The sequence below is a fragment of the Astatotilapia calliptera genome, chromosome 14 (assembly GCF_964374335.1).
Source record: "Astatotilapia calliptera chromosome 14, fAstCal68.1, whole genome shotgun sequence".
NCBI classification, from domain to species: domain Eukaryota; kingdom Metazoa; phylum Chordata; class Actinopteri; order Cichliformes; family Cichlidae; genus Astatotilapia; species Astatotilapia calliptera.
In genome coordinates, this window is record NC_137435.1 from 28,298,125 (window position 1) to 28,323,083 (window position 24,959).

Genomic DNA, 24,959 nt, shown 5'->3' on the forward strand with positions numbered 1-24,959 from the left:
TTCTGCATTGTTAATTCCTTTAAGAGCTCCAGCACCACCGGGTGAAATGCAACCTCAAACCACGACAGAGCCTCCACTGTGTTTCACAGATGCCATTTACTGATGTACCTTTCTCCTGATCTCAACCAATCAATGACATTATAGTACCAAATCACCCCATGAGAGCACTTCGCTCTCGCACTGCAGGCCTACTTGTTGTTTCTAGAGTATTTAAAAGCAGAATGGGAGGGAGAGCCTTCAGTTTTCAGGCCCCTCTTCTGTGGAACCAGCTTCCAGTTTGGATTCGGGAGACAGACACTATCTCTACTTTCAAGATTAGGCTTAAAACTTTCCTTTTTGCTAAAGCATATAGTTAGGGCTGGATCAGGTGACCCTGAATCCTCCTTTAGTTATGCTGCAATAGACATAGGCTGCTGGGGATTCCCATGATGCATTGAGTTTTTCCTTTCCACTCACCTTTCTCACTCACTATGTGTTAACAGACCTCTCTGCATTGAATCATATCTGTTATTAACCTCTGTCTCTCTTCCACAGCATGTCTTTTATCCTGTCTTCCTTCTCTCACTCCAACCGGTCACAGCAGATGGCCCCGCCCCTCCCTGAGCCTGGTTCTGCTGGAGGTTTCTTCCTGTTAAAAGGGAGTTTTTCTTTCCCACTGTCGCCAAAGTGCTTGCTCATAGGGGGTCATATGATTGTTGGGTTTTTCTCTGTATGTATTATTGTAGTGCCTATCTTACAATATAAAGCGCCTTGAGGCGACTGTTGTTGTGATTTGGCGCTGTATTAATAAAACTGAATTGAATTGAAGAAAAAAGATTTCAAATTTGGATTCATCAGTTCATCAGACCAGCTGCCACTGATTTTCTGTCCAGTTCTTATGTAGTTCGGCCCACATCAGCCTTCTCTGTCTGATTCTCCTTCCTTAAGAACGGCCTGTTAGCACACTTCCTCAGATTGTTTAAGTATACACTGCACACTATGCTGAGGTATGCTGTATGTTTTCAGCTAATAGCGCTTTGGAAATTACCTTCTTGGTGCAAAAGTAAAATTGTATACCTGTCAAACTGTGGTATCTTTGCCATTTTTCATAGATTCAGGTAAAGAAATGGGAGCAAATGATGATGAAGCTGCTAGCAACACAGTGGAGTTAACCTTGTTTGTGGCTGAATGTTTCATCAGTCAGTGTTAAGTGGCTTAACAAGAACGTTTTTGAAAGACCTTCAGAAAACCTGGAGAAAAAAATATGTGTGTGATCCAGGATCACAGAAGGATATCACCTGAGTTTAACTGCTACAAAACAAGTGAGTGAGTGAGATCATCAAATAACTCATGATTAGAAGAAGACTGTTATGTGTTGTCGGCGCCCCACTTTATCCAGACTTTAATCCATAAAGATTGCCCAGGTTTTACATGACCTCAGTGCAGTGCAGTGAAAGTTGTGGAAGATTTCTGAGACGAACTGCTCTTGTGTTGGAAAACTGTCTCAATGTTTTTGCTGTTTGCAGACCAAGACTGTCAGGTCCCTTAACAGCAAATGTCATCACTCAGACCAGCCTCACTGAAGGCCTTTTCATTGTTTCGTGCTCGCCTCCCTTGTTCCTCTCCAGCCTTGGCCTGTGTGTCTGATACAGATATGAGTGGGGAAGGAAAAAACCTTCCTTGCTCTGTTGGGGCCTGCGGGTACTTCTACCCAAGCAAACAAACAAGTAGGCGGCACTTTGCTTCCCTTGAAGGGGGGCAGCAATTTCCTCCAAAAAGAAGGAAAAACCACAGAAGGTGCTTTTAGATGCTGGTGCAAACAATCTGCTGTCGACACTTCATGTCTTCCTATTGATTACCAGCCCCACAGAGCATTTTAGACATGAGACAGCATGATTTTATTTAGGGCAAGTGAACAAAAAGTTACACAGCACTGCACTTGTGAAGCTGTGGGTTGTTGAGTTTCATGCTACCACACTTGGAGGAGAAGGATTAATCATTTGTGTTGTCTGTGTGCCACAGCTGGAAAAGTAAATTAAAGCAATTAATCAGGGACAGGGGCATCATAACATGGCTTGGAGCTGCCATTTGTATTGTGTGTTCTCCCTCGGCTACACTTAAGTATCACAGCGGTGTGTGTGTGTTTGAGTGGGTTTGCTTATCTGTGCATGATGGATGATTTTCTGTGAGCCATTAGAGACTCGAGAGCATGGCAGCAAACTTGTGCCATAAAAAACCCATAAAAAAAGGAAATATTTGTGGAAATAAGAGTGCGTTCAGAAAGTCAGTAAGACTTTAATGTCTCTGCAGTAAATGTGAACCTTAGCGTGTTTTAGGGCTTCTACCTCAACGATTAACACCTTGCATTGCTTTTTTAAATCCATGAAACCAAAGGATGAAAATAATAATTATTTATGATAAATAGGAATATTGCCCTTTCTTCAGCTCCATTTTGTTTCCTGGGATTTGCTCTGTTACTTTCATGGATTGGCTGCAGTGATCTGGAAATTGCACTGGTCTGTCAAGGTAAATAGAGTCTTGAGTGTAAAAGTAAAGCTTTTGTTTTACTGGTTGATCTACATCCTTCCCCTCACCTGTGGTCACGAGCTCTGGGTAGTAACTGAAAGAACAAGATCATAGATACAAGCGGCAAAACTTAGTTTTCACCTGGGGTGGCTGGGCTCCTGTTTGAAGACAGGTTGAGAAGGTCAGTCATTCAAGAGAGGCTCAGAGTAGAGCTGCTACTCCTCTATATTGACAAGAATGCCTCCTGGGCACCTCCTGGGTGAGGTGTTCTGGGCATGTCCTACCCGGAGGAGGCCCTAGGTTAGGTCCAGATGCATCGGACAGATTATATCTCTCAGCTGGCCTGGGAATGTCTTAGTGCCTTAGTGGAGGTGGTGACTTGGGAGACGGAGGTCTGGACTTCTCAACTTAAATTACTGCCCCTACAACCTGGCCCTAAGCAGAAATTAATGGATGGATGCACTTTCACCTTAATATTGAGTTCAGTGTGTGGTGTATCTGGTGTTGTACTTCAGTAATCCTTGTGGGAATCTATTTAAAGATTAATCAGTACACAGTATGTATGCAGACACAGCTGTGTAAGTCTACTGGACCACAGGTACCATAAAAACAAAAGGACCGCTGTGATGTCAGGATGAGAGTCCTCATTTGCCCTCCTCATAAAGTAGAGTGTGTGGGTGGTTGTTTGGCCAGAGCGGAGTTTTTGCAGCCTGGCAGATTGCATCTACTGTTACATATTCTGGCATCTATTGTTTCAGAAGCCTCCCTGGCAGGATATTAGATCATGGGGTAATAAAGAAAATACCAACACCGAGATATAATGTACATTTGTAAGTTTCCAGCAGTTTAAAATACCATAAACGTCTTTGTACCCAACATGACCCAGATGCGATCTCTCTCCCGTCACAACATATGTGAACATCTGTAAAATCTGGGCCACATGGGGTTACAAATCCCTTTTTTTTCTGTGTGCATGTGTGTGTATGTGGGAGTCACATCATATGCTGTGTCCTGCTTTGCCCATTTTTCACATCCGATGTGCTCGTTGCACACGTATAGTCATCCAGACAGTCAGCCGCTGCCCTACTTTTGCATAGACATGAACACTGAGAGGCAGCCAGGTCAGTTTGAGAGACAGAAGAGGGGTGGGCACGGCAGACCCAGACAGTGCATGACACCAACTCCTCCACTGCTCCGGTTTAGGAAAGAGAGATGGAGTGAGACGGGGTTGCTAGGAGACCTGGCCCAATGCAAACACAGCACCATCTGCTGCAGTGAGATTTGGAGTGGGTTAGCCAAGTCAGGAGGTTCACTGGAAACGAGGCTACAGGGAACAAGAGGGAGCGGGAAAGCGGGAGGAGAGCGCGGGATCCAGGCTGATAATGGGAGGTGGAAAGGGAGAAAAGGAATGCGGGATACGAGTGGAGCGGACAACACGGAGGAAGTACTGGAAAGTACTATAAACATGACGAGGAGCTCGATTATTGCATGACTAACAGGTGTGACTCTTATACCAGCCCCTATAGTCATCCTCCTGCGCCTACACACAAACACACACACTTTCAAACGTAATCTCACAGAAAACATCAGGCGAACCATCAGCACGTATTTTCTGTATCAGAGTGATAAACACTCATAAAGGCGATGCCAAGCTGCTGTTTCGTTTTCTCGGTTCTCCAGTAGTAACAGATGATGCACTTGTTACCATGGGAACCATAAAATGTCATCACCAGCAGATATCACCGTTCAGTCGCAGCGGGCTCCGCGCCCACGTCCTCCGTCGAGTCACACAAACACACGCCTGATAATGAGTCATTTTTCTCACCGTTACCAACATTGGAGCCGCGTTTTAATTACACAAGAACAGTATCAGTGGGAAGAAACTGCACAACAGTCATTACAGTCCTGTAACTCTACGGTACAGCGTTGGCTCTAGGTGACTGGGGCCTTTTATGCCCACACAATAAATCCTCATTTATAATGCAAAGCTTTAAAAAAAAGGACCCTCTGTTTCTGTCACATGGCTCTATGGACACTGAAACAACTATCCACAAATGTATCTTTCTGTCACGTCACATGCAGATGAAGAAATTCACATTGTAAAGCTTTTAATCGACGTGTTTTCTAATAGAAAATGATCACAACTCAAATTTTTGTCCCTTTATTTTGGTACTGTCTGTGGTTTTCAAACTGCACTTAGAATAACAGTCACACTTTTCTTTTATCTCTTCTATTCAAATTAGGTTGACACTGTAACATGTAATGTGATTAAGTTCAGACTGTGCGCTTCATGTTTTATCTGCACAGAACATTTGCTTATATAATGCCAACACCAGGAAACTGGAAACAAATATTTCAATGTAAAACAGAGGAACAAAGACTGAAATAGGAATAATCTTGTTTCAGGGTTGGGGTTAGGATAGTTTTGTTTAAGAGATTATCTGCCATACACTTACTGGCCACTTTGTTAGCAAAATGTAGCATCACTGTTGGTGTTGTCAGGCTGTTCCGAGTTCCGAGTATTTCACGCAGTGAAATGTGACCTGATACGCTCCTCGACTCGAACTTTATATACAGTGAATGACTATATACAAAGAGGACATTACGTGCAGCAAGTGGGTGAGTTATATACATTATATAAAGATAAAAGATGGTAGGGTCAGAATATAGTATGTCATATTAGAATATTGCTGACCATATCATCCCTTTATAACCAAAGTGTACCCATCTTCTGATGGCTGCTTCACACCTCGTCATAAAGCTCAAATCATCTCAAACTGGTTGCTTGAACATGACTGTACAGTTCTGTATCAGATTTTGTTAGACTTTTATTAAGTAACTATCTACTTTATTTTTATTAAAAACGTTTTAAGATTTTTTTTAAATTAATATTTTCACTTATTTATTAACTGAGTCAATTGTCCACTTGGTCAAAACTGCCTGAATCCAAATTTTAAAAATGTGCATGACCACACAATATTACTTCACCCAATATAGCACATTGTGCAATGACTGGAGAGCAATATGAAAGGCAGGCAAAACCTGCACTCCTGCTAGCTAAGCTAGTTGCAGAGATACCTCTAACTTATTTGTTCACCATTTCTTCTCATTTTCTAGATTTTAAAAAAGTAACACATTGCAATTTAATGATTCAACAGCTTAAATATTAGTGTGTAATGCCACATATTTAAAACACAAGCTAAATGTTTGATATAGAGATAACCTGCAGCTAAAACCCAGACCTTAAAATGCTAACTTGCTTTAGCGCTATGAGGCGATCTTTGCAGACTCTTGACTCCAGTGGTATTTCCCAGATTTCCTGCTATTCCCTTTTCTTCAAATCACGTTTCTTACTTATATATTTGGTATATGTTTTAGGTAAGATATTTTAAAACTGTCAAACTTAATAATTATCAAATTAAATGATTGTCAAATTATTATAGCCAAATCTACAATCTTGCTTTTACAAACGCAATTCCGTGAAAACAAAATGCAATGATTTGCACATCTCAATCTATTCCAAATAAAGCAAACATCAAATGTTTTAACTGAAAAAGTGTATTTTTTTTTAAACATTAACACACCTTGAATTTGATGGCAGCAACATATTTTAAAAAGCGTGGGACAGGGACAACAAAAAGCTGGAAAAGTAAGTGGTACTTAAAAGAGACAGTTGCAGGACATGATTGGGTATAAAAAGAGCATTTTAGAGATTCACCAATCTGGAAAAAACTGTCTGCAAATTGTGGAACAATTTTAAAATAATGTTCCTCAACATAAAATTGTGAAAACTAAATCTCTTATCTACAGTATATAATGTCACAAAAAGATTCTGAGAATCTTCGGGTCCCAGGGCAGCACTGCATGCAAAACAGGCACGTTGCTGCTATGGAAATCCCTGCTTGGGCTCAGGAAAACTTCCAGAAATCATTACTGTGAGCACAGTTCACCGTGCCATTCACAAAGGCGGGTTAAAGCGCAAAGAAGACGCCACATGTGAGGATGATCCAAGGAACACTGCTGTCTTCTCTGGGCCAAAGCTAATTTAAAATAAACTGAGGCAAAGTGGAAAGCTGTTTTCCTAACATTCTTTTAGGAAAACATGGACACCACATCCTCTGGACTAAAGAGGATAGGGACAACACAGCTTGTTATCAGTGCTCAGTTTGAAAGCCTGCATCTCTGATGGTATAGATGTACATATGGAATTGGTAGCTTGCATAGCTGGAAAAACACCATCAATGCTTAAAGGTATATACAGGTTTTAGAGTAACATATGCTCCCATCCAGACATCATTTTAGTGAAGGCCTTACATATTTCAACAAGACAATGCTAAACTGCATCTATTACAACAGCATGGCTTCACAGTACATGAAATGAAAAATATGACAAAGAAGACCCAGGACTGTTGAGCATCTAGAATCCTATATCATCAATGTCCAGCAGCTGAACTCCTCAGTTCCAAGACTGTTGCTAAAAGAAGAGTGGTTGCTACGTAGTGGTAAAAAAGGCCTTTTTCCAACTTATTAGAGACGTGTTGCTGCCATCAAATTGAAAGCGAGCTTGCTTTTTTCCTAAAATGGTACATTTTCTCACTTCAAACCTAGATTTTCTATGTTAGATTGTGAATAAAACATGGGTTTACGAGAGCAATGTGTTCTGTTTCTACAGCATCCCAAACTTTTTAGAATCGGGCTTGTACGTATGTGCTATCCTCAAGGTTATCTCACATTTGTCCGAACACTTCAAACTCAGTTGCTGGAGTGGGCGAGGTAGCGCGAGAAGACAAAAACACAACGACCCTTACAGATACCGTGATGCATTTTATTAGATGAAGATCCAATGATATATAGTCAACATCAGCATCCTCCTTTAAAAAAGACATTAAAATTGAAACATTTTCAGTAAAAAAAGTAGTATCGTACAGCCAATGTGGGGTACCAGAGAGAAAGCATGACATGACCTAAATCATATTCATTCATCATCGTAAGGATCATAGATAAAACACAATACATTAACACTGTTTACAATCTGTAACACAGAGGTTGACATGAATGATGAATACAGTAAATAGAATATATTCATATATTAAGATCTGTTTACAAAATCAAAGTAATGCATGTATGTATATTATATATATATCACAGAGAAAGGATATCCACAACCTTGGCTTTCAGCTATATGCACACCCCTTGTTATGCAACACTTTGCCCAAGCAAAATGAAATCTTTTGTTTGGTCAATTTATTGTTAATGGGTGGGTTCTTTGGTAGTGCTGGGTTTTTAACGCTGCAGCCTCAGACTGAGCGGTGAGAGTTACCGACGAGAGTTAACCGTTAAGGTTTGGTTGTAACTGAAAAGGACTCTTCACCTACGGGGAAACTTCTAGAGCAATGTTCGCAGGAAACTGTGTCTGTGACAAAACAGAGCAACTCATTTTTACTTTTCTAAACCAGGATCACATTTAATCTGCGATACATCTCACAGCTCAAACGGACTGAGATGAAGCTGACTAGGTGTCAAGTTACAGCACAAGGTTTAATTGGAACTTTAATATGCACAAAATGCTGTTTTTCACCAAAAAATAAAAAACAAACATCATGAGGATCTCTAGCACAAAACTAGTCAGAAAACTTTATACCGTGCATGCATTAACAGTGCATTTGCATGGGATGGAGGCAGCTGTAATGGATTCTCTCATTTGAAAACAATACATTTCCATCGGAGAATAACACACCTAGCTCGTTTTGTAGGATGCTGGCCTTAGCAAAGAAAAGTTAGCATCAATGAACCTGAGCAACGCTTTCCAGTAAGGTTACCTCGCACTGTGATTAATCCAAGACCCTTAGTGGATGAGGAGTATTTAGTAAGCTAGGTAGATCATGTGTCGGCGCATTTAGGAAAAAAAGTGAATCTCATACATTGCTTCAAAATGTTACCCATTAGTTTCTCCTTTTTTAAACAAGGGACAGTTAGTTAACGATCAGGGTAACAGCAGTTAAACAGCAGTCATCCCAGACTGAAAGAGAGCCTTTGAGCGATGACTGAAAATCTGCAGTCATGTATAACTCGGTTAAAAGTATATTTTCATGTTCTCTTGACACATGAAACCAGTTGCTCTCTAACCACTGGCTGGTTGGCTTCTTCAAATGTGTTTGCATCTGACTGATCGCCTCATCACCTTTGCTCTTCCTCTAAGCAGCAGAAAGATGCTCACAGTGTTTGCAAATCTTTTAGGAACTCTGGCCAAAGGTGCTGACCTGAGACGTGCCTACGTTTTGCAATTCAGTCTGGTCCTGTAACAAAGGTGGTCTCAGCGATGGGTCCGCGGACACCAGACGAGCTTGGGGGAACGATCAGCAGATCGCTTTACACGACTTTGGTGTATTGAAGGATGAATAAAACCCGGGAGAGCTGCTTTGCTGCTGTGAGGGCAAATTCCTATGAGGTTTTGGAACAAGCTGGTGGCTGTCCATCTCTATCTCTCTTCCACATTCGGCTCACCCTGATCGTCCTGAGCTGCATCACTGGCATGACATGGAGTGGATCCCAGCCAGAAACCATCAGAGCCTCAACATAAATGGATCAGGACCCTTCCCTCTCCCACTATTTGGAGTGAGAGGCCCAGTGGGTAGCAATCTCTACCCCCTCATCCCCAACTCAGCGCCCCATGTGCTAGGGCCTCCGTGCCAAGCCTTAGCGCCAGGCCTCATCAATGGCCCAGCTGGCATGGCCCCGATCAGCTGGATTTGCTATAATCATATTAGGTCATCTCTTTTACGTCGGGGACGGAGTGGACGTTCGTCAGCTCCTCATTCAAGGCCATCGAACGCCTGAAGGCTGGGCCACCCGGTCTCGTTCTGGCTAAATTTCCCGTTAACAAATGGTTTTAAAGTCATTATTAGACAAGGTACAATACTTCACACAGTGGAGACGTCTCCTAGCAGGTATAGAGGGAGTGCGGCTGTCTTTTTTAAAGGCTCAGAAAAAGAAATTAGACATCTTGCCTCGTATACTGTTGCTGGCCAGTCACCTAGTCCTGCTAGCTGCGTACAAGCCTGCCTAGTCCGTCTCTCTGTCAAACTGGGATGTCTGGGACTTTGACGCGTGTGTTTTTGTGTGTGTACATCGAGAGGTGTGATAGGGAGGGATGGGTAGTAAGTTACAAAGGTTAATGGTAAATCAGCCAAACCAAAGTCACACACTCACCCACCACACACGACCCCGCTCCCACCCTCTACCCAGTCCCTCCCCTCCTCCTCCTCCGCTGCGGTTGTCACCCGGCTGCTCGCTCCTCAGTCCCAGCCGTTGTCCTTGATCATGTGGGCCAGCTCGATGATGAATTTGCCCTCTTTATACTTTTGACTGCTCTCAAAAGCATGTTCCTGGAGGGAGTGGCAGAGGACAAAAGACAAGAGAGGCTGCGTTTATTTCAAATGTAACAGCATGTATATGGAGATTAGGCTAATGCAGTCTTTTCAGTTCTGTGCAAAAATCCTGGCCTGTCTCTGCTCCTGGCTCCGGGGAAGCTGGTTATATAACAATCAGTCACTAAACACTGCAGAGGAGCCTGCAGATCCAAAACCCTGACCAGACTGCACTGTCATGCCTTACATTGGCAGGACTGAGTCTCTAAGCAGTAGAGACACCAAATGAACACAGGCTGCAGCCAATGCAGGGCAAACTCTGCAAGCTAAAGCTTGCTTTTCCTCGCTTGGGTGTGTGATCCAAAATTCCTCAGGAAAATATGAATGGATTTAGAAAAAGTACCAGAGTACAAGTCTTAGCTACATAGATTATTAGTGGCTTGCAGTGTTGGTAAGCTAAGTAAACACACAAACGTGTATGTAACTGTGCAGCTCATTCTTCCTCTGCCATTATCCAGTTCACTGACTCTTTGCTGACTGATCCTTTTATCATTCAAAAAGGAAGTCTGCATGCTTGGGCTAGCTTACTGAAATGCTGGGAACTCGGCCAAAAAGAGTCCAGAAATGGCAAAAAGATTTGAGCCAGATAAATGCTTAAGGTCTCAGCCAATGGCTATTGTGGTACAGTGGGTTATCTACCACTGTCCAGTCCGCATGCCAAAGTATCCTTGGGCAACATACTGAATAGAAATGCTGCATGAATGTGTGACTGAGAGATTGAATGGGTCAATGACATTTGTAGTAGAAAGACTGTCTGAGTGCTCTCCAGAGTAGAAAGGCAGTATGTAAGCCTAAATTTTCAAACTGGCAATGGCCAATTGGGGAAGTTGGGGAAAAATTTGCATTCCCTGACTGGTTACATGAGGTTGATGTCTGTTGCTATGGAAACACTTGCTAGATTGGTCGCTAGTCTAGCTAATGAGTGATCAGCCACTCCCTTGACAAGTGGTTGAGGGAGGCTTGGCTAGACACTGCAAACACTCTCCAAGTGACAGTGAAACTGTGAAAGAGAACGTCCATCTTCAACTGGCAAAGAAGCTGAACGTTCTCTGTTTCCAGTTCAGATTGCACTTTGCATTTCACTACCACTCCGTGGCAAGTTAGCAATGTTTGCAGACAAATCGGCATCTTCCATGCAAACGACAGGCGGCCAAAGCAAGAAGAGGATTTCTGATACAGCCCCCTTTTTTTCGAACAAGTTCACCAAGCAACAGCAACCAAACTCCAGCGACCACTCAGCAATCGGTTTGCCAACCAGTCATCAACCAGTGGGGATCTATGACCTAGATCTTGGCTAATTTCTCTATTGGATAAGCTACCAGTTTGTAAGTACATACTAATGGCATTTGCATCATTCTCAACTGTACACTGAAACAGCTTCTTCCCTTGGACAATTCCGACTGTCACCAAACACTATCCACCCACACCCCACCTCACCAATCTGAGCCATGGGCTGAGTATCCTTCATCATTCAGGCCCATAACATACACACTCTAGTCAGACCAAGCCATTTGCACTACTCCCAAGCCCTTTGTTCTCCATTGTGTGCCTTTTCTAGTGTGTGCTTCTGTCTTAATGTCTAAAATGACATTTATTATAGTCTTTTATTTTACTTCATTTGCTTAAAATTAGTGAGGCCATTGCAAACATGTTGACGTCACTGAAGGCATGTCTCAATCAGCCATTGATGAAATCCTTTTAGCACAGCTCTTATTTTGAAAAGTATGGAAAGCTGTTTTTATCCATCTGATGTTCCAAAGAAAGAGTTGATTATTGTTAAACGTGTCACAAAACAGTAATATTCTGCTTTCTGTGCAGGACATTCACTCACTGTGAGACCCTCTGAGTTGTGTCACGGTGTAGGCCGATACAAATGTTCTTTTACGATCGCCTGTACCTTGTTTTGTCTTTGGCTATTTTGGTTCAGACCTGCAGAGGCATGCTATCAGATTTCTCGGTGTAGAAGTGCAGTAGGTCAAGCCTCTCAATAGAACTTTGAACACTGCAGAAAATCTACACTGCTGCCGGCAAAGGATATTAATGGAAGCTCTCCTTTAAGCCCCATCTAGTGCCTGCACGCTTTTGCATACATGTGACCTCTGTTTTCTCTGCCTTGTGAGGTCCTGACAGGAATAGAAACTACTGAGAGATGGAGCTACTTCTGTAGCTGGTATACCAGGTGTTTAACATGTGCCATAAGGAGGGTACTTTTTTAGGCGGAGAGGTTAAAGAATAAGGTCTAAGGTTATAGAGGTAGTCGTGAATGTTAAAGTTAGAGGTTAAGCAAAGAGTTCTGGTCAATGGACCTTTCTCAGAAAAAGGATACTGCGTGCACATGTTTGGTTGAACTCTTCAGGGATGTAGCCACATGCCCTATAATGTAAACTCTCACTTCCAGGGTTCACCATGGACAAATGCACATGCTCTGTTGACATACGAAGACTGCTAACATGTGGATCCTGTTTAGGTTCTCACTGACATGTGACCTAAAAAACTGCCTGTCCTAAAAACATACCGCACATGTATTTTGACATACAATATCACTGCTTTACAGACGCTTCAACTCTACATGTGTTTTAAACTCAAAAACGGTTCCAATCAAATCTGAGTCTATTTTAAACTAGATAAAAGATTCCTAAAGAAACTACTTTTCCATGTAAAGCTTCTGTTTGATTAACAAAGGGGAAAAGTCTTCTGTTGAACCATCAACAACCCAGACTTCTATTAAAGTCCTATACTCCGAACCTTCAAGGGGCAATGCTTTTGCTTCTTTTTATGACGTGAACATTAACTGCACAGTGTAGTGGTTACAGAATAATGACATCTTCAGTGTTTAGGCCTGTTGCCTCCAATTCTTGATGTCATTATGTAAGACCGTTAGCCACTGAGGAAAATAAAGGCTCGATTGTGCAACCAAAACAAAAAGAAGAGAACTTTGTGTTTGTGTTTCCTAGCAGAGCTATTGGTAGATTTTCCAGGTAGCTGGATGCTGGAACAGCCGGAGTAAATGTGGAAACTCTATTGAGGATAAGAAGGAAAAAAAACTCTGGAAAGTTCAAAAGTGACGTTCAGCTGTTTTTTTGGTACCCAAGTCACATTTATTTAAAGATACAGTCAGTTAAGTTTTTGAGCTTATTTAATAGATTAAAAAATGTTGGAATAATAACTATAAATCAATCGGTGAGTAAATAAAGAAACTGATGCATTCACATAGACACGGAAATAATCCAATAAAAGCACACAGAAGTGCATGCTGGATTGTATGACCATTGTTGTACGACCATCTTGAATACAGTGTCTACAGTGGCCTAATCCTGTTTTATGTATGTGGCTTTTAATTTATAGATCACAAATAGCTCCTTCAAACTATTTATGTCCATTTCACATTTGTATTTGCACGCTTTCATCATCTCCTTCTCATTATTTTTTCTCCTCCCTCATTTCCACATCATCCTCATCTCGTGAACTGAAGTCAGGGTTTTAATACACGAAAGCCTGCATTAAGATGCTTACTTATTCCCAACATTGACACAATTACTTATCGTCAGGAGATTAGACATTCAAACCTCCCATCTCCGGACAGCTGACAATGAGCCAAGCTAGCTAAACAACAACAGCTGGTTATAATTTAACATTATCCCAGCTCATGTTAAGCTCAGATGCCCTAAAAATGACACCTGAACTCAGGTAAAGTTTGATTACATTCTTTAAATAGAGTTTATTAAAGTCAAACAATGTTAGCTCCTCTGCAAAGAAAGTTTCACTAATGCTGGCTAACAGCAGTTAAGAGAAGCTAATAGGGGCTAACAGAGGCTAACATGAGCTAAAGACGGCAAAAACAGCAGCCTTACAGACAGAAAGGTTCAGGATATCAGCCAATAACTCAACTCGGTATCACTGTCGTTGGTCAGAAGTAGTCAAAGTTTTACAGCCTATTAAAGCGTAAACAGAGGTAAACTTCTGGCATATTGAGAACTGAGGCAAAAAGTGACAGCCTATACTCACTACATACAGTATGAATGGTGGCTAAACTAGGTTTCCCCACAGTGGCCACCATAGCTAGGATTATGCACTTGAATTGGGAAGTCTTCTAGACTTATTAACTGCTCGAATGGTTTTAAATTCCAGATCACATTTTACTATACAATCATACAGCATTTAAACTACCTCACATCCGTGGCCAATTTAGAATCAGTAATTACCACAACATTCATGCCTTTGGACTGTGGTAGGAAATTGGGAGTAAATCAATGCAGGCTACGGGAGAAAATGCAAACTTCATACAGAAAGAACTCACAAACGTAGAGGTCTGAACCAGGAGAGCAGTGCTAACCATCGCACCAACCAAGTCCACAGTCTCTCTTTTTATAGCAAAATCTAAAACCTTCCACCTGTTTGTTTTCTGTTTTTCCTGAGTTTGTTTTTCTATTGCGAAACATCAGACACACACAACCTGGCATTATATCCACATTATGTAACAGAGTGTGTCCATTTATCGGTGTAATGCAAGGCTGTTTTATAACAAAAATTGAATGCAATCTTATTCATTCAATATGCTGCCTGGTAGTTTAATTGACTGCATGATAATTTATTGTACTTTTAGTCCTTATATCAATGTGTCAATATGTTTCCCTCAGATCTGTAGTAAAATCAGATTAGAAAGAGGTATAAAATACAGAAAGAACCAAATTATACCCCAGTAATTAACTGGAGTCTAAATATAATTAGGGTACAAATAAAATAAGAGTACGCTATAATAACAAACTCTCAGCTTGTCGCCCCTAAACTTGGATGTGGTTTGTGGTACTTACGTATTTCCAGCCAAGGGTCGTTTTGCAGTTCTCACAGTAGATATCTGCTACAGCGTGCAGGCCCGTGAGCAGAACTCTCTCCTCTGCAGGGCCACACCCAACATTTACCCTGAGAGAAAGAGACAAAGCAAAGACAAAGAGAAAATATTTTAAAAAAGAAGTGTGAAAGATGTTGTGCATAATGTGCACAGAGGGTGTTGCACAGAGGGTGCACTGGCAGGCCACCAGGCTTTGCAGCAGCATCATTTTCACACTCAATTCAGCCAGTAATAACACCGCTCTGAGGCACAAACTGGCACTATCTACACTGGGGCCTTAAAAAACAAAAACAAACACACCCCAATATTAACCTGGCACATCATCTGCTTCCTGTTCAAGTCCAGCATGCAGGTTTCCTGCGACGCCTTGTGCCTACAGGTAGACTGAAATGCAACAAGAGCACTGGCTTTTATTCCTAAATCAATACTCACACTGAGTTGAACAGGTAGGCTCTGCCCTGGCTGCCCTGGAACGACTGCAGAGGCAAGATGAGACAAAAATGAGAAGACTGAGAAAAATCCACTAGTCCATACAGTGCAAAAACTCTGTAAGATTATATAAGCATGCTATTATACTGCAATAGTGCTCGTATGTCATGGAAGAGCTTATATTAAAGCCTGTGTGGTCTGTTTATTACTGATAACATCGTGGTTGACTGCTGTTTTAATAGGCCTACCTTTACCTGGCTTTTATTTACAGTAAGGCCAAAGCTCGCACTGACGCGCCAAATTAAACATATTTAATTCAGCCAGCTGTGTTACGACAGGCAGAAGGCCTTAGTACACAGGTGAGCATGTTTCCGTAATCACACATGGAAAAAGTGATAACACATTCATAATCCAATTCACTAACCAGCTTATAACCTAATCCATAACCTAATCCGCCCACAGGCAATAGTGAGGTGGTGGCTGACACAAGCGTACAGGTGTTCAGCCTGCTGTTTATTTTCATCCTTTCTTCCTGTTTTATGCTTTTTCAGTACTTGTCCTTTTAAGTGCTGTTAAACAATCGTCTTTATTTCTGTGTAACTGAAGTAAAACAGTAAATAATCTGAATCTACCTGCAATAATTAGCTGCCTGAATGGCAGCACAGGGCGCAATCACGCCACTGTTGCCGTTGGATACCTTTGAGATGAGCTCGTCGTGGTTGGCTAGGTGAGCTCGGCAGTGGATGCAGCTGTAGGTCCGGTGGCAGCTCGGCAGGTACGCCTGGAAGGTCTTGGAGCGCGTCATCCTGACCATGGGCGGGGTTGGCGGGCGGTGCAAGAAGGGACTGCCAGCCCAGGTCGGCTCACAGGGGAAGCACCGCAACACACAGGTGAGGGCCGTGGTGGGCGGTGGGTCGGGAGGTGAACACCTGAGCGCAGAGAGGTGATAAAAGTGCAACTACTGATGACATGCGACTGTAACAGCTGCCTCCTCAATCCCAACCTACAGGTGCATAAGTGCTGATGGGAATAAAGTGATCACTGCTCTGCGGGTTGAGAGAATTCTCCAGCTGGGTCGCATCTGTGAAACTCATAAAACCTGAAAAAGCTATGGTGGGACAAGACAGTGTGCATTATTAATGACCTGAGGAACCCTTAGTGGTCGTTTGAGCCACCAAAGCAGGGACAAAGACTCATTTTGGTAAATATTTGATAACGTGTTACTGTAAGCCATTTATTACCTTGTTTGAAGGCAGTTTTCGGATGAAGCTTGGCTTTTCTACTACAGGACTTTTTAGGAAAACATCTGCTGACTGGTGAAATCAGATATGTTACTGCTTAATGACCTGTCTGAATTAAAAAATGCTTATAGAAGAGGCACACGGCTGTCCAATATGTACCAACGGGCCTGCAGGACAGTGACTGACCATGATACAAGCACACAGTAAACACTAGTATCCATACTGAGTATAATGAATATTTATAATTATATATTTCACTGCCCCAGCCTGTGTCCCTGCCTCTGCAAAATTATTTATAGTCCCCATCTGATTTTAGCATTGCATCGTGAAACAGTCCACAGCACAAACAACAATCATATTAGAGGATGACTTTCACGTTCAGCGTTCACAATCCCATCACAGCAGACATGACAATGCCCGGTGCAGGATGATCCCCAAAACTACTTTTCACTAAAAAAGAGAGAAACAAAAAGGGGCTGATTCAGAAAACTCACTAACAATGTTAGAAATACTCCTACTGCCTGATTGCTGACAGAAGAATTACCCACAAAAGATGAAAAGCAGCTGTGGACCAGGGCTGCTGACTTTGCCAGTAATGCAGCAGCTGCTGATAGAGAGGAGCAGCCACACGCCTTAGTGAAAAAGATCCACCCCAACCTGACCGTCATTCACTGCATCAATCACAAGGCTGAACTTGAAGTCCACGAAGGTGCAAAAAGTGTTACAGGGCTGAGCCCCTTTCACACATTTATCGACTCTCAGACTGAAAGTCTGGTGTTAAGCTCAATAAATAAAGACAGTCGCCTCATTCTCAGCACGAGTGTGGGTAAAAGAGGGGCCACGAGCTGCAGATGATGCAAAAATGCCTTAATCGAAGCAGAATGTTTATTTATTATTTGTTTAAACTGACAGTATTTTGTGCTGTTCAGCTTATTTCAGATTAAATAGTGATGTTAAGTGCAAATGGGATTTAATTCTGTTACACTGTTTGTATTATTAGGTTTGAATGTGTCACCTGTGTCTGGAGAGGGATGCATAGACTGAGACTACTGCGCATACTAATTTAATTTTAAAAATACGTTATAATATACTCAATATGCATACTTGAGTGTACTTGTCATCACTCGCAGCCTGGACCCAATTCAGGGGCCACAACCTTTGAAGGACTCGAGGCTCCTGCTGCCTAGCAACGTAAAGCAAAACGTCTGTCCAAGACTAGAGACATCTTGGACAGAAGTGGTGGAGAGAGGAGAAAATGCTTGTCTTACTATTATATTTGATACTTTTGGCTTTTTGAGACTTCAGACTAAAAAACCCAAAATAAGTTGCAACATTTATTTTTTGAGCAATAAAATGAAAAGAAATGACCAGATATAGCAAATATTATACAAATTAAAACACATATATGCAAATTAATATTGAATTTGCATACAAGAATTCAGTAAACACTCTATTTTCAAAAATATTGGAATTTTCTAGTAATTATTTAATGGTTCGAACTATATTTTCATGTCTATTTAAGCCTAATTTATAACAGTATGTTTGCACTGAAGCACCGCAGCAATTTCCTAATGTTGTAAACCCGCTCAACATTTGGCAATAAAACCCTTTCTGATTCTGATTCTGATAAAGAACCATTTTGTTTTGTTGTTATAGGAGAAAATTAAGCTGTTTCATTGTTACATGATGTACCTGAGGCTGAGAGAAGTTTAAACTCAGGCTCTGTGAGGCTGCTTTTACAGCAGTGCTAAATGCTAATTTCAGATGACTAACATCCGAATGTTTAGAAGTGCTAGGTTATTTCTGCTGTAAAACCCGTCTCAGATTTCAGGACTGCCTCGTGCTTTTCCTGTTTTCGATTGCAGGTCAGATGTCTGAAGATATCATAGAACAACAAATGTACAACATATATATCTTACAGGTATTCAGTACTAGTCATTAATAAAGCCACTTCTTCCCCACAGTTAACATGCAGTCAAAGCCTGACTCCAGCTTTGCCAGTGCCCACAGGCAGCAGCAGTCCTTGCTCGCTCTCTGAGGCTGCAGAGATAATCTGCTTAGCCAAGCACAACTGTGAGGACTGCGCTCTGCTCGCTCCATGATATCCAAATGGATCGAGGCCTTAAAATACTTCTGCTGGTGTGCCCTGGTGACTGAGAAGATTAGAGAGCTGACCCAGGAACCCATCCCAGGGGCTGAGGGGCAGAGAGGACAGGAGTGTGTTTAGACTAACTGTACAGGAAGAGCTCAATAGTTAGAGGCCTACCTTTTGATGCAGTAATAATCTTTGAGGTTTTATTGCTTAATGCAACGTTAATTGTGATTTCAGCACTGCAGCTCTGCTGCAAAACAAACCCTATCAATCCCAAAAGCAATCTTGTTTTATTCCCCTGTGCTGCTTAACACCTCCATAACAATATGCAACTTTCACAGTCTCCCCTTTAACTACTATCCTTTCTATGGGTTATTGAACGCAATCCTTTTTTTTAGTTGTTCACCTTTACAATCTGTCTCTATGTCTCCACGCTTTCCTGTCTGTCTTTACCCAACCATCTGGAAAAACGAATAAAATAGTGATTGGGAACAGGAGGCCTCTGTGAACTGAGGACACACAAAATAACGAGCTGAGAGTGAGAGAGGCGCCTCTTTACGTTGCTGCTCTGCAATATGATTGTTTTTAGTGTCAGCGCGAGGCTGATAAAGGCTCGAGTGCTGATGGGAAGGACTGGGAGGGGGATATAAATAAATAAGGCAATGAGATGTGCCCTTGTTTTCTCTCCTCTGACACGATGCCAGCAGCGTGGGATTGGGGCACAAAGACACATTCAGTACAGTTGTCAGAGCTGACCCCTGACACACACACATACAGACTGATGTTTTACCCAAAGCACGTTTCATCCTCTCACAAAGTTTATGCATCATCCAGTCCTCCAACACTTGTTCAAAACGTTAAGTCCTGATGTACAGAATCAACAAATGGACACAGGTACAGATTATCCAACTGGAATGACTGCTGCACCCACAAACTCACGTTTGTTTGTTTGCTTTTACCATTTTCAAACCAAATTACAGACCAAATAATCAATCAATTAAGAAATTTTTCACAAAGCTGCCAGATTACAGCTGAGTAATTAGTCTCACGTAGGAGTGTAAGCTTCAACCTTGGGCTTCAAATTTAATTCCATTAAATTTAAGCTTCTGCTTTTAAGCCTCTGCAGCAGCATTTGTTGCAAATCACTCAGTCTGAAAGGACCAGCTGAATGCATGAAGTGAAAATATGATACATGGATCAGGTGCCAGAAAAAGGCTCTGTGGGATGCTGTTCCAGCTATTGTTGACGTATAGCACGCTATGATATTAAAGTGCCCTTGTGGGCTGATTTTCAGGGGCAGGATTATACAGGCAATGCTATGCATCTACTCATAGGCCATATTTAATCCACGTGGAGGTCTCTTTGTGTATAATCTCTCTGATGAAAGATCACTTAATGTCAGCCTTAACTGTGTACAAGTCCATGTCAGTGGCTTTAGATTGAAATCAGTGCAGTGACAGGAGGGGAATGTGCCAAGGCTGGAGTATTTGTAAAGCCTTCAGAAAATTACACCCACATTGTCTGGTTGAAGCTCACCAAATGTGTTAGTTAGTTTCATTAGTTAAATAACCAACTTTTTTTTTTTTTACAATAGACAAAACAAGACTCTAGAGTCTACTACTGCTAGAGCCCAAACAGTACTTGCCTTTTTTTAGGGGGGGTTGAGATGCCTAGTTGGCAAGCCCCTGACAACCTCTGGCTGCTAGAGAAAAATATTTATTTCCCAACTGGTATTTCCCACATTGATGGTGCAGGCTCTGCACCAAAACCATCCCTGGGATTAACCTGGTTGCTAGCAGATTGCTACAGTTGCTGACTTGTCTGCAACCACTTGGCAAATAATGTTTGCGAAAGCTGAAGCGTGACACAAACTGGAAACGGACTGTTTGACTTCAAAGCTTCTGAAATGTGTTGGTAGCAGCAGTAAGGTTTTTTTGTCGCACTTTAAAGTCTTATTACGACTCAGCAAGTAGCTGAAGGCTGTTTGGAGACAAGCTGTTGTTTTTCATGCTAACTTAGGTGACCACAATCTGCTAGTGAGTCCCTGCGTGAGTCATGACTGGTTCACAATTCGCGGTCGTTCCACTGGGTCATGTAACCTTCAAATAGCTACCCCAAGTGCTTAGCAGGCAGTTTGAATGTGTGCTGATTAAACAGACTTCTTTTTTAACTTCTTAAAACAGCATCTCAAACCTATCTGCTGCTATATTTCTATGGCGCAGCTAGCATATGTTGCTAACTTTTGGAACTATTGTGAGGCTCCATGATCCGCCACTAATGTAAAAAAAGAAAAAAAGATGTCCGTTCAGCAGCTAGTGCCGCAATCACAACCAATATCACCTAGCAACTACCAGAACCCACTCACCTGTTAGGAATAACCATTTTTCCCTAGCAATCAGTAGTTTCCCGGGAGTTGCTGACCAGTCTCTAGCCCTGTGTGACTGAGGCCTTATGTATTTATATTTAAAAGGTAAAATGATGTGGCCATTGTTTCAGACAAAGTGCATCCTCTACTAACCAGCGACTAGTACTAATTTACTATTTACTAATTATTTTACCTTTGGCTATAGTTCACATTTAATGTGTGTATGGAAGTAAGAGTATGCTTGAGAAGCTGGATAACCATACATCTGACTCTGTATTTTCATGTACTACACAAACACTTTTCTCATGTATGTTTTATCCAAACTGTGAAGCAATTTGTGCACTTTAAAAATGTGCTAAACAAAAAAACATATTATTATTAAAGACTAATTAATCATCTTTAAAAGACCAATAAACTGGAAATCTAATGAGCAGAAGAACTGAAATGATCCTAACCTCTATCAGATGTAGGAATTTGATGATTACAGTTTGGTAAAATTATAGAGACACAAGAGGGGTTATAGAAGGCTTGGTTCGATTTTTTGTTTTCCTTTAATAAGTGAACCACAAGGCTGGAAACAAATTAAGCTGATATTGTCCTTTAACAGTGTCAGTGGCAGATGTTTGTGGTTTTGTGCTTACTAAATTAAATCTAGAGTATGGTGAAGGCTTTAGAACAGCTAAGATATTTTCTTATGGAGGAATGATGAATAATAAAAACATACAGAATACGTACAAAATAACCACACAGGAATACATCAAAGAGTGAAAGCAGGCACAAGCTGGAGAACCAAATTAAACAGATGAAAAAAAAGACGTAGTGAAGCTGTTCGAGGGGTTGAGAGTGACGGTGTTTGACATTTTCAAACAGCTTCCCAAAACAGAACAACACTCATGCTGGTGGGTGGACATGCTTGTAAGTCATTTTTGCAAAAGCAGCATTGTCTGCGGGATGCTGACGTTCAGAGAAACTGCTGACGCAAAATGTTTGCACTAATAAAACCTCTCTGGCAGGAAAAAAACCCAAAACAAAACAAATTGCATAAATGATCAGATGACTGGAAGAGCTGATCGCAGCCATCCAGACAGGCTCCGGTGGCGTAAATGTCAGAAAGAAAACCCAAGTTTATCTACTCCTTCATCTGACTCTATGCCTCTCTGATCCGCCACGGGTCGTTCGAGGTCACCGAGTTGTCCATTCTGGTCATTTCTGGGTGTCATCACAAAAGGCTACGTGCAGCGAGTCTCACCAGCCAAAAGGGCCCTTGTATCCAAACAAAAAAAACAACCTTTGTTATGTAACACACTGATGCTGCTGCTGCTGTCTCTGACAGTGATCGCGCAGGAGAAAACCAGAGGGGGGGGGGAAGCGATGCCAGGTGAAAATGACTTGGACAGAGGGTTGAAGGGAAGGGTGAAGAAAAAAGGGAAGAGGTGGTGTTGGATGATTCGCTGCTGCCCACGAGCTGCACCGTCACGATTTCTGTACTTTGTGTACTTTCATCTTGCTCTCCATTCACTGTTACACAGAGGCCACACAGCTTACAGCAGCATGACATCACTGACTACTCCCACCATCTCATTAAACCACATTGATGGAAGTGATGCTCCTGCTTCTCAGACTCTTACACATATGCATGCAGCTGCTCTCCTGCCCCTCTTTGGCTTGGTTTCATGTGCTTGATGTGTAGATGTTATTTCTAAAGCTCTTCCTGTAAGTCAAACCTGGCCAATTGCAGGCATAACACAATGTGCACAACTTTCGTCCGGGCAGGATCATCTTTCAAGGCCTGCAACTCTGACCCTCCTCTTCGATCCCTGGGTATCGAGCCCCCACAGAATCATTAGGGATGTGCGTGCGCACGCTGCAATGAAAATAGATCGCAAACAGTGGAAAACAAGGCTGTGCCTCGATATGGGGTTCCCGATCTTCATCTCCTCCGTATGAACTCTCGCGGACGTTATTTACTAGATTTCTGGGATTAACATGAGGCACCCCCCACCTGCAGGTGAGGCTCAGTCATGTGTGTCTCATCACCTGAGGTAACACCTAAGTAAAAACATGAGGGTTTACAGTGTGGATGTGTGTATGAATCAGGTCACAGGCAGTGGCGCACTTTATCTGGGGCATAACTTCAGCCACCACACAGAGCACAGATGGCGGGGATGCCTCGGCTCAGCAAGACTCTCTCACTCACTCACACACACACACACGCACACGCACACGCGCGCACACACACACACACACACACACATACACACCGCCTTTAAAGCTTTAAAATCCGCAGTGACTTTAGCAGGTGATTGTCGTCAGCATGTGATCACGTGAGCGTACATTACACGATAACCCGCATCGATCACTGCTGACGTGCACCGCTACGGCCGGGGGCGCGCGCACGGGGATGATGGCGCAGACGTGCAGCAGTGCCACAACAAAAACAGCATGTGTCCTAATAATAAATAAAATACTAGATACTGTAGTAGATACTGTAACCACAGAGAGCAACTCTTCAGCATCCCGTCCGCAAAGCAAACAGGAAGAACAAACCTGCAACAGTTACCTAATGCACGTAAACAACGCAAGACATCATAAACTTTTCTTTTATATTGTCATTTTACAGCACGTGGGTCTGCAGTTAAAAGTTGACTTGGTTAAAGGCGTTGAGCATAAATAGGTCGATGCTTGAAATGGGTTAAGAGAGCAGTGTGAAAACCATAAGTAACAAATGCACCGGAGATGAAAAATAACGCAGACGAAATCATCTTACCTTTGAAAGGAAGAAAATGCGGGTCTCCTCCACGTAGCCTAGAAAATGTGGCACGTCCTCGTTTTTCCTCGTGGCAGTGCCAATCCTAAAACCTCTTTCGCATTCCTTCCCAGGCAAATTTCCTCTCCTCTCTGGCCCTGGCAAGTCCTGCAGAGACGCAATGTTTTGACGCGCAACGATGCCCAGCAGAGTTTAGAAAGCCACAGAGAGCAGTGGAACTTCCAGCCGGAGCGAGAGCATTCCCTCCTATCTACTTCCGTGTTCGCAGTAAACCGTTTTGATTTTACAGACTGAATTTATAAATGACGGGGATTCTTTAAATATTTAGTTTTGTTTATATTTACTGTTATGTGCTTTAACAAAAGCGTTTTATAAGCCGCAACATGGAAAACTAGCTAAAAGGTATGCCGCATTTAGGGGAAAAACCTCCAACAGCATCCTTTCTTTTCTAAACACATTCACGGTTACTGTAAAACTTAGATGTTCTACTTATTTGCAGTGCAATTAGTAACATCCAAATTGCAAAACTGGAAAACACAAACTCTGAAAAAACGGGAATCATCTCGAGTTGATACTCTTGGTCCCAAATCACACTTGTCCTTAAGGCTTGATGAATAAATGACAGGCTTATCGGCCAATCAGTGAACAGATGAAGCATAGCAACACCGTGTTGATTGGTCAAGAGTAGAAACGATGAACCAATGATCTTTCCGGATTCTAACGGGGTTTTTTTTTCTAAATGAATTCTCTAGAAAGCAGTTCAGCTACCTGCAAATATTGTTTAATGAAGCTGCCTCGAGCAGGACAACACAGCGAAGGCATCACCTGTTCTTGTGAAAAAGTAGGAAATTATTATTTCAACATGTCCGGCATCATTAACTTTTTGCGACAGTAAAAACTTCTGACGTCGTTTTAGTTTGCAGCGCCACCTCCTGCCAGTTACATAAACTGTGACATAACACAACCCTAAAAAACGACAAATACCACTTTTATATAATGATGTACATACAGTGTTTATTGATACAGATACAAAAAATTGCTCTCGGCAAATCAAATCTAAAGATGAGCCCAAAAAAGTTCAGTTCAACACACACAACAGCTTTAAACATGCAAAATAAAAGTACACTGAGGACAGCACAAGTAGTATAATCAGAAAAATCCCAGTACTTGTAATGTGATTGTTGGATCAAGTCTCTAAAAGAAATCTTCAAGAACATTTGTAAAAACAGTGTAAAACATCACACATAAGTGATTTAAAATGCCCCACAACAAACCTAACATTGT

The 24,959-nt window shown here is 42.0% G+C and overlaps 1 protein-coding gene across 1 annotated transcript; it reads right to left on the reverse strand.

The window, feature by feature from the left end:
* Positions 1–7,316: 7,316 nt before the first annotated feature.
* On the reverse strand, positions 7,317–24,133 carry ypel2b (yippee-like 2b). Its single transcript, XM_026191878.2, has 5 exons — positions 23,676–24,133; positions 15,908–16,139; positions 15,214–15,257; positions 14,744–14,852; positions 7,317–9,890 (listed from the first exon to the last, which is right to left on the reverse strand). The coding sequence occupies exons 2-5, from the start codon at positions 16,022–16,024 to the stop codon at positions 9,801–9,803; spliced, it is 360 nt and encodes a 119-aa protein (XP_026047663.1). The 5' UTR covers positions 16,025–16,139; positions 23,676–24,133; the 3' UTR covers positions 7,317–9,800.
* Positions 24,134–24,959: the final 826 nt, after the last annotated feature.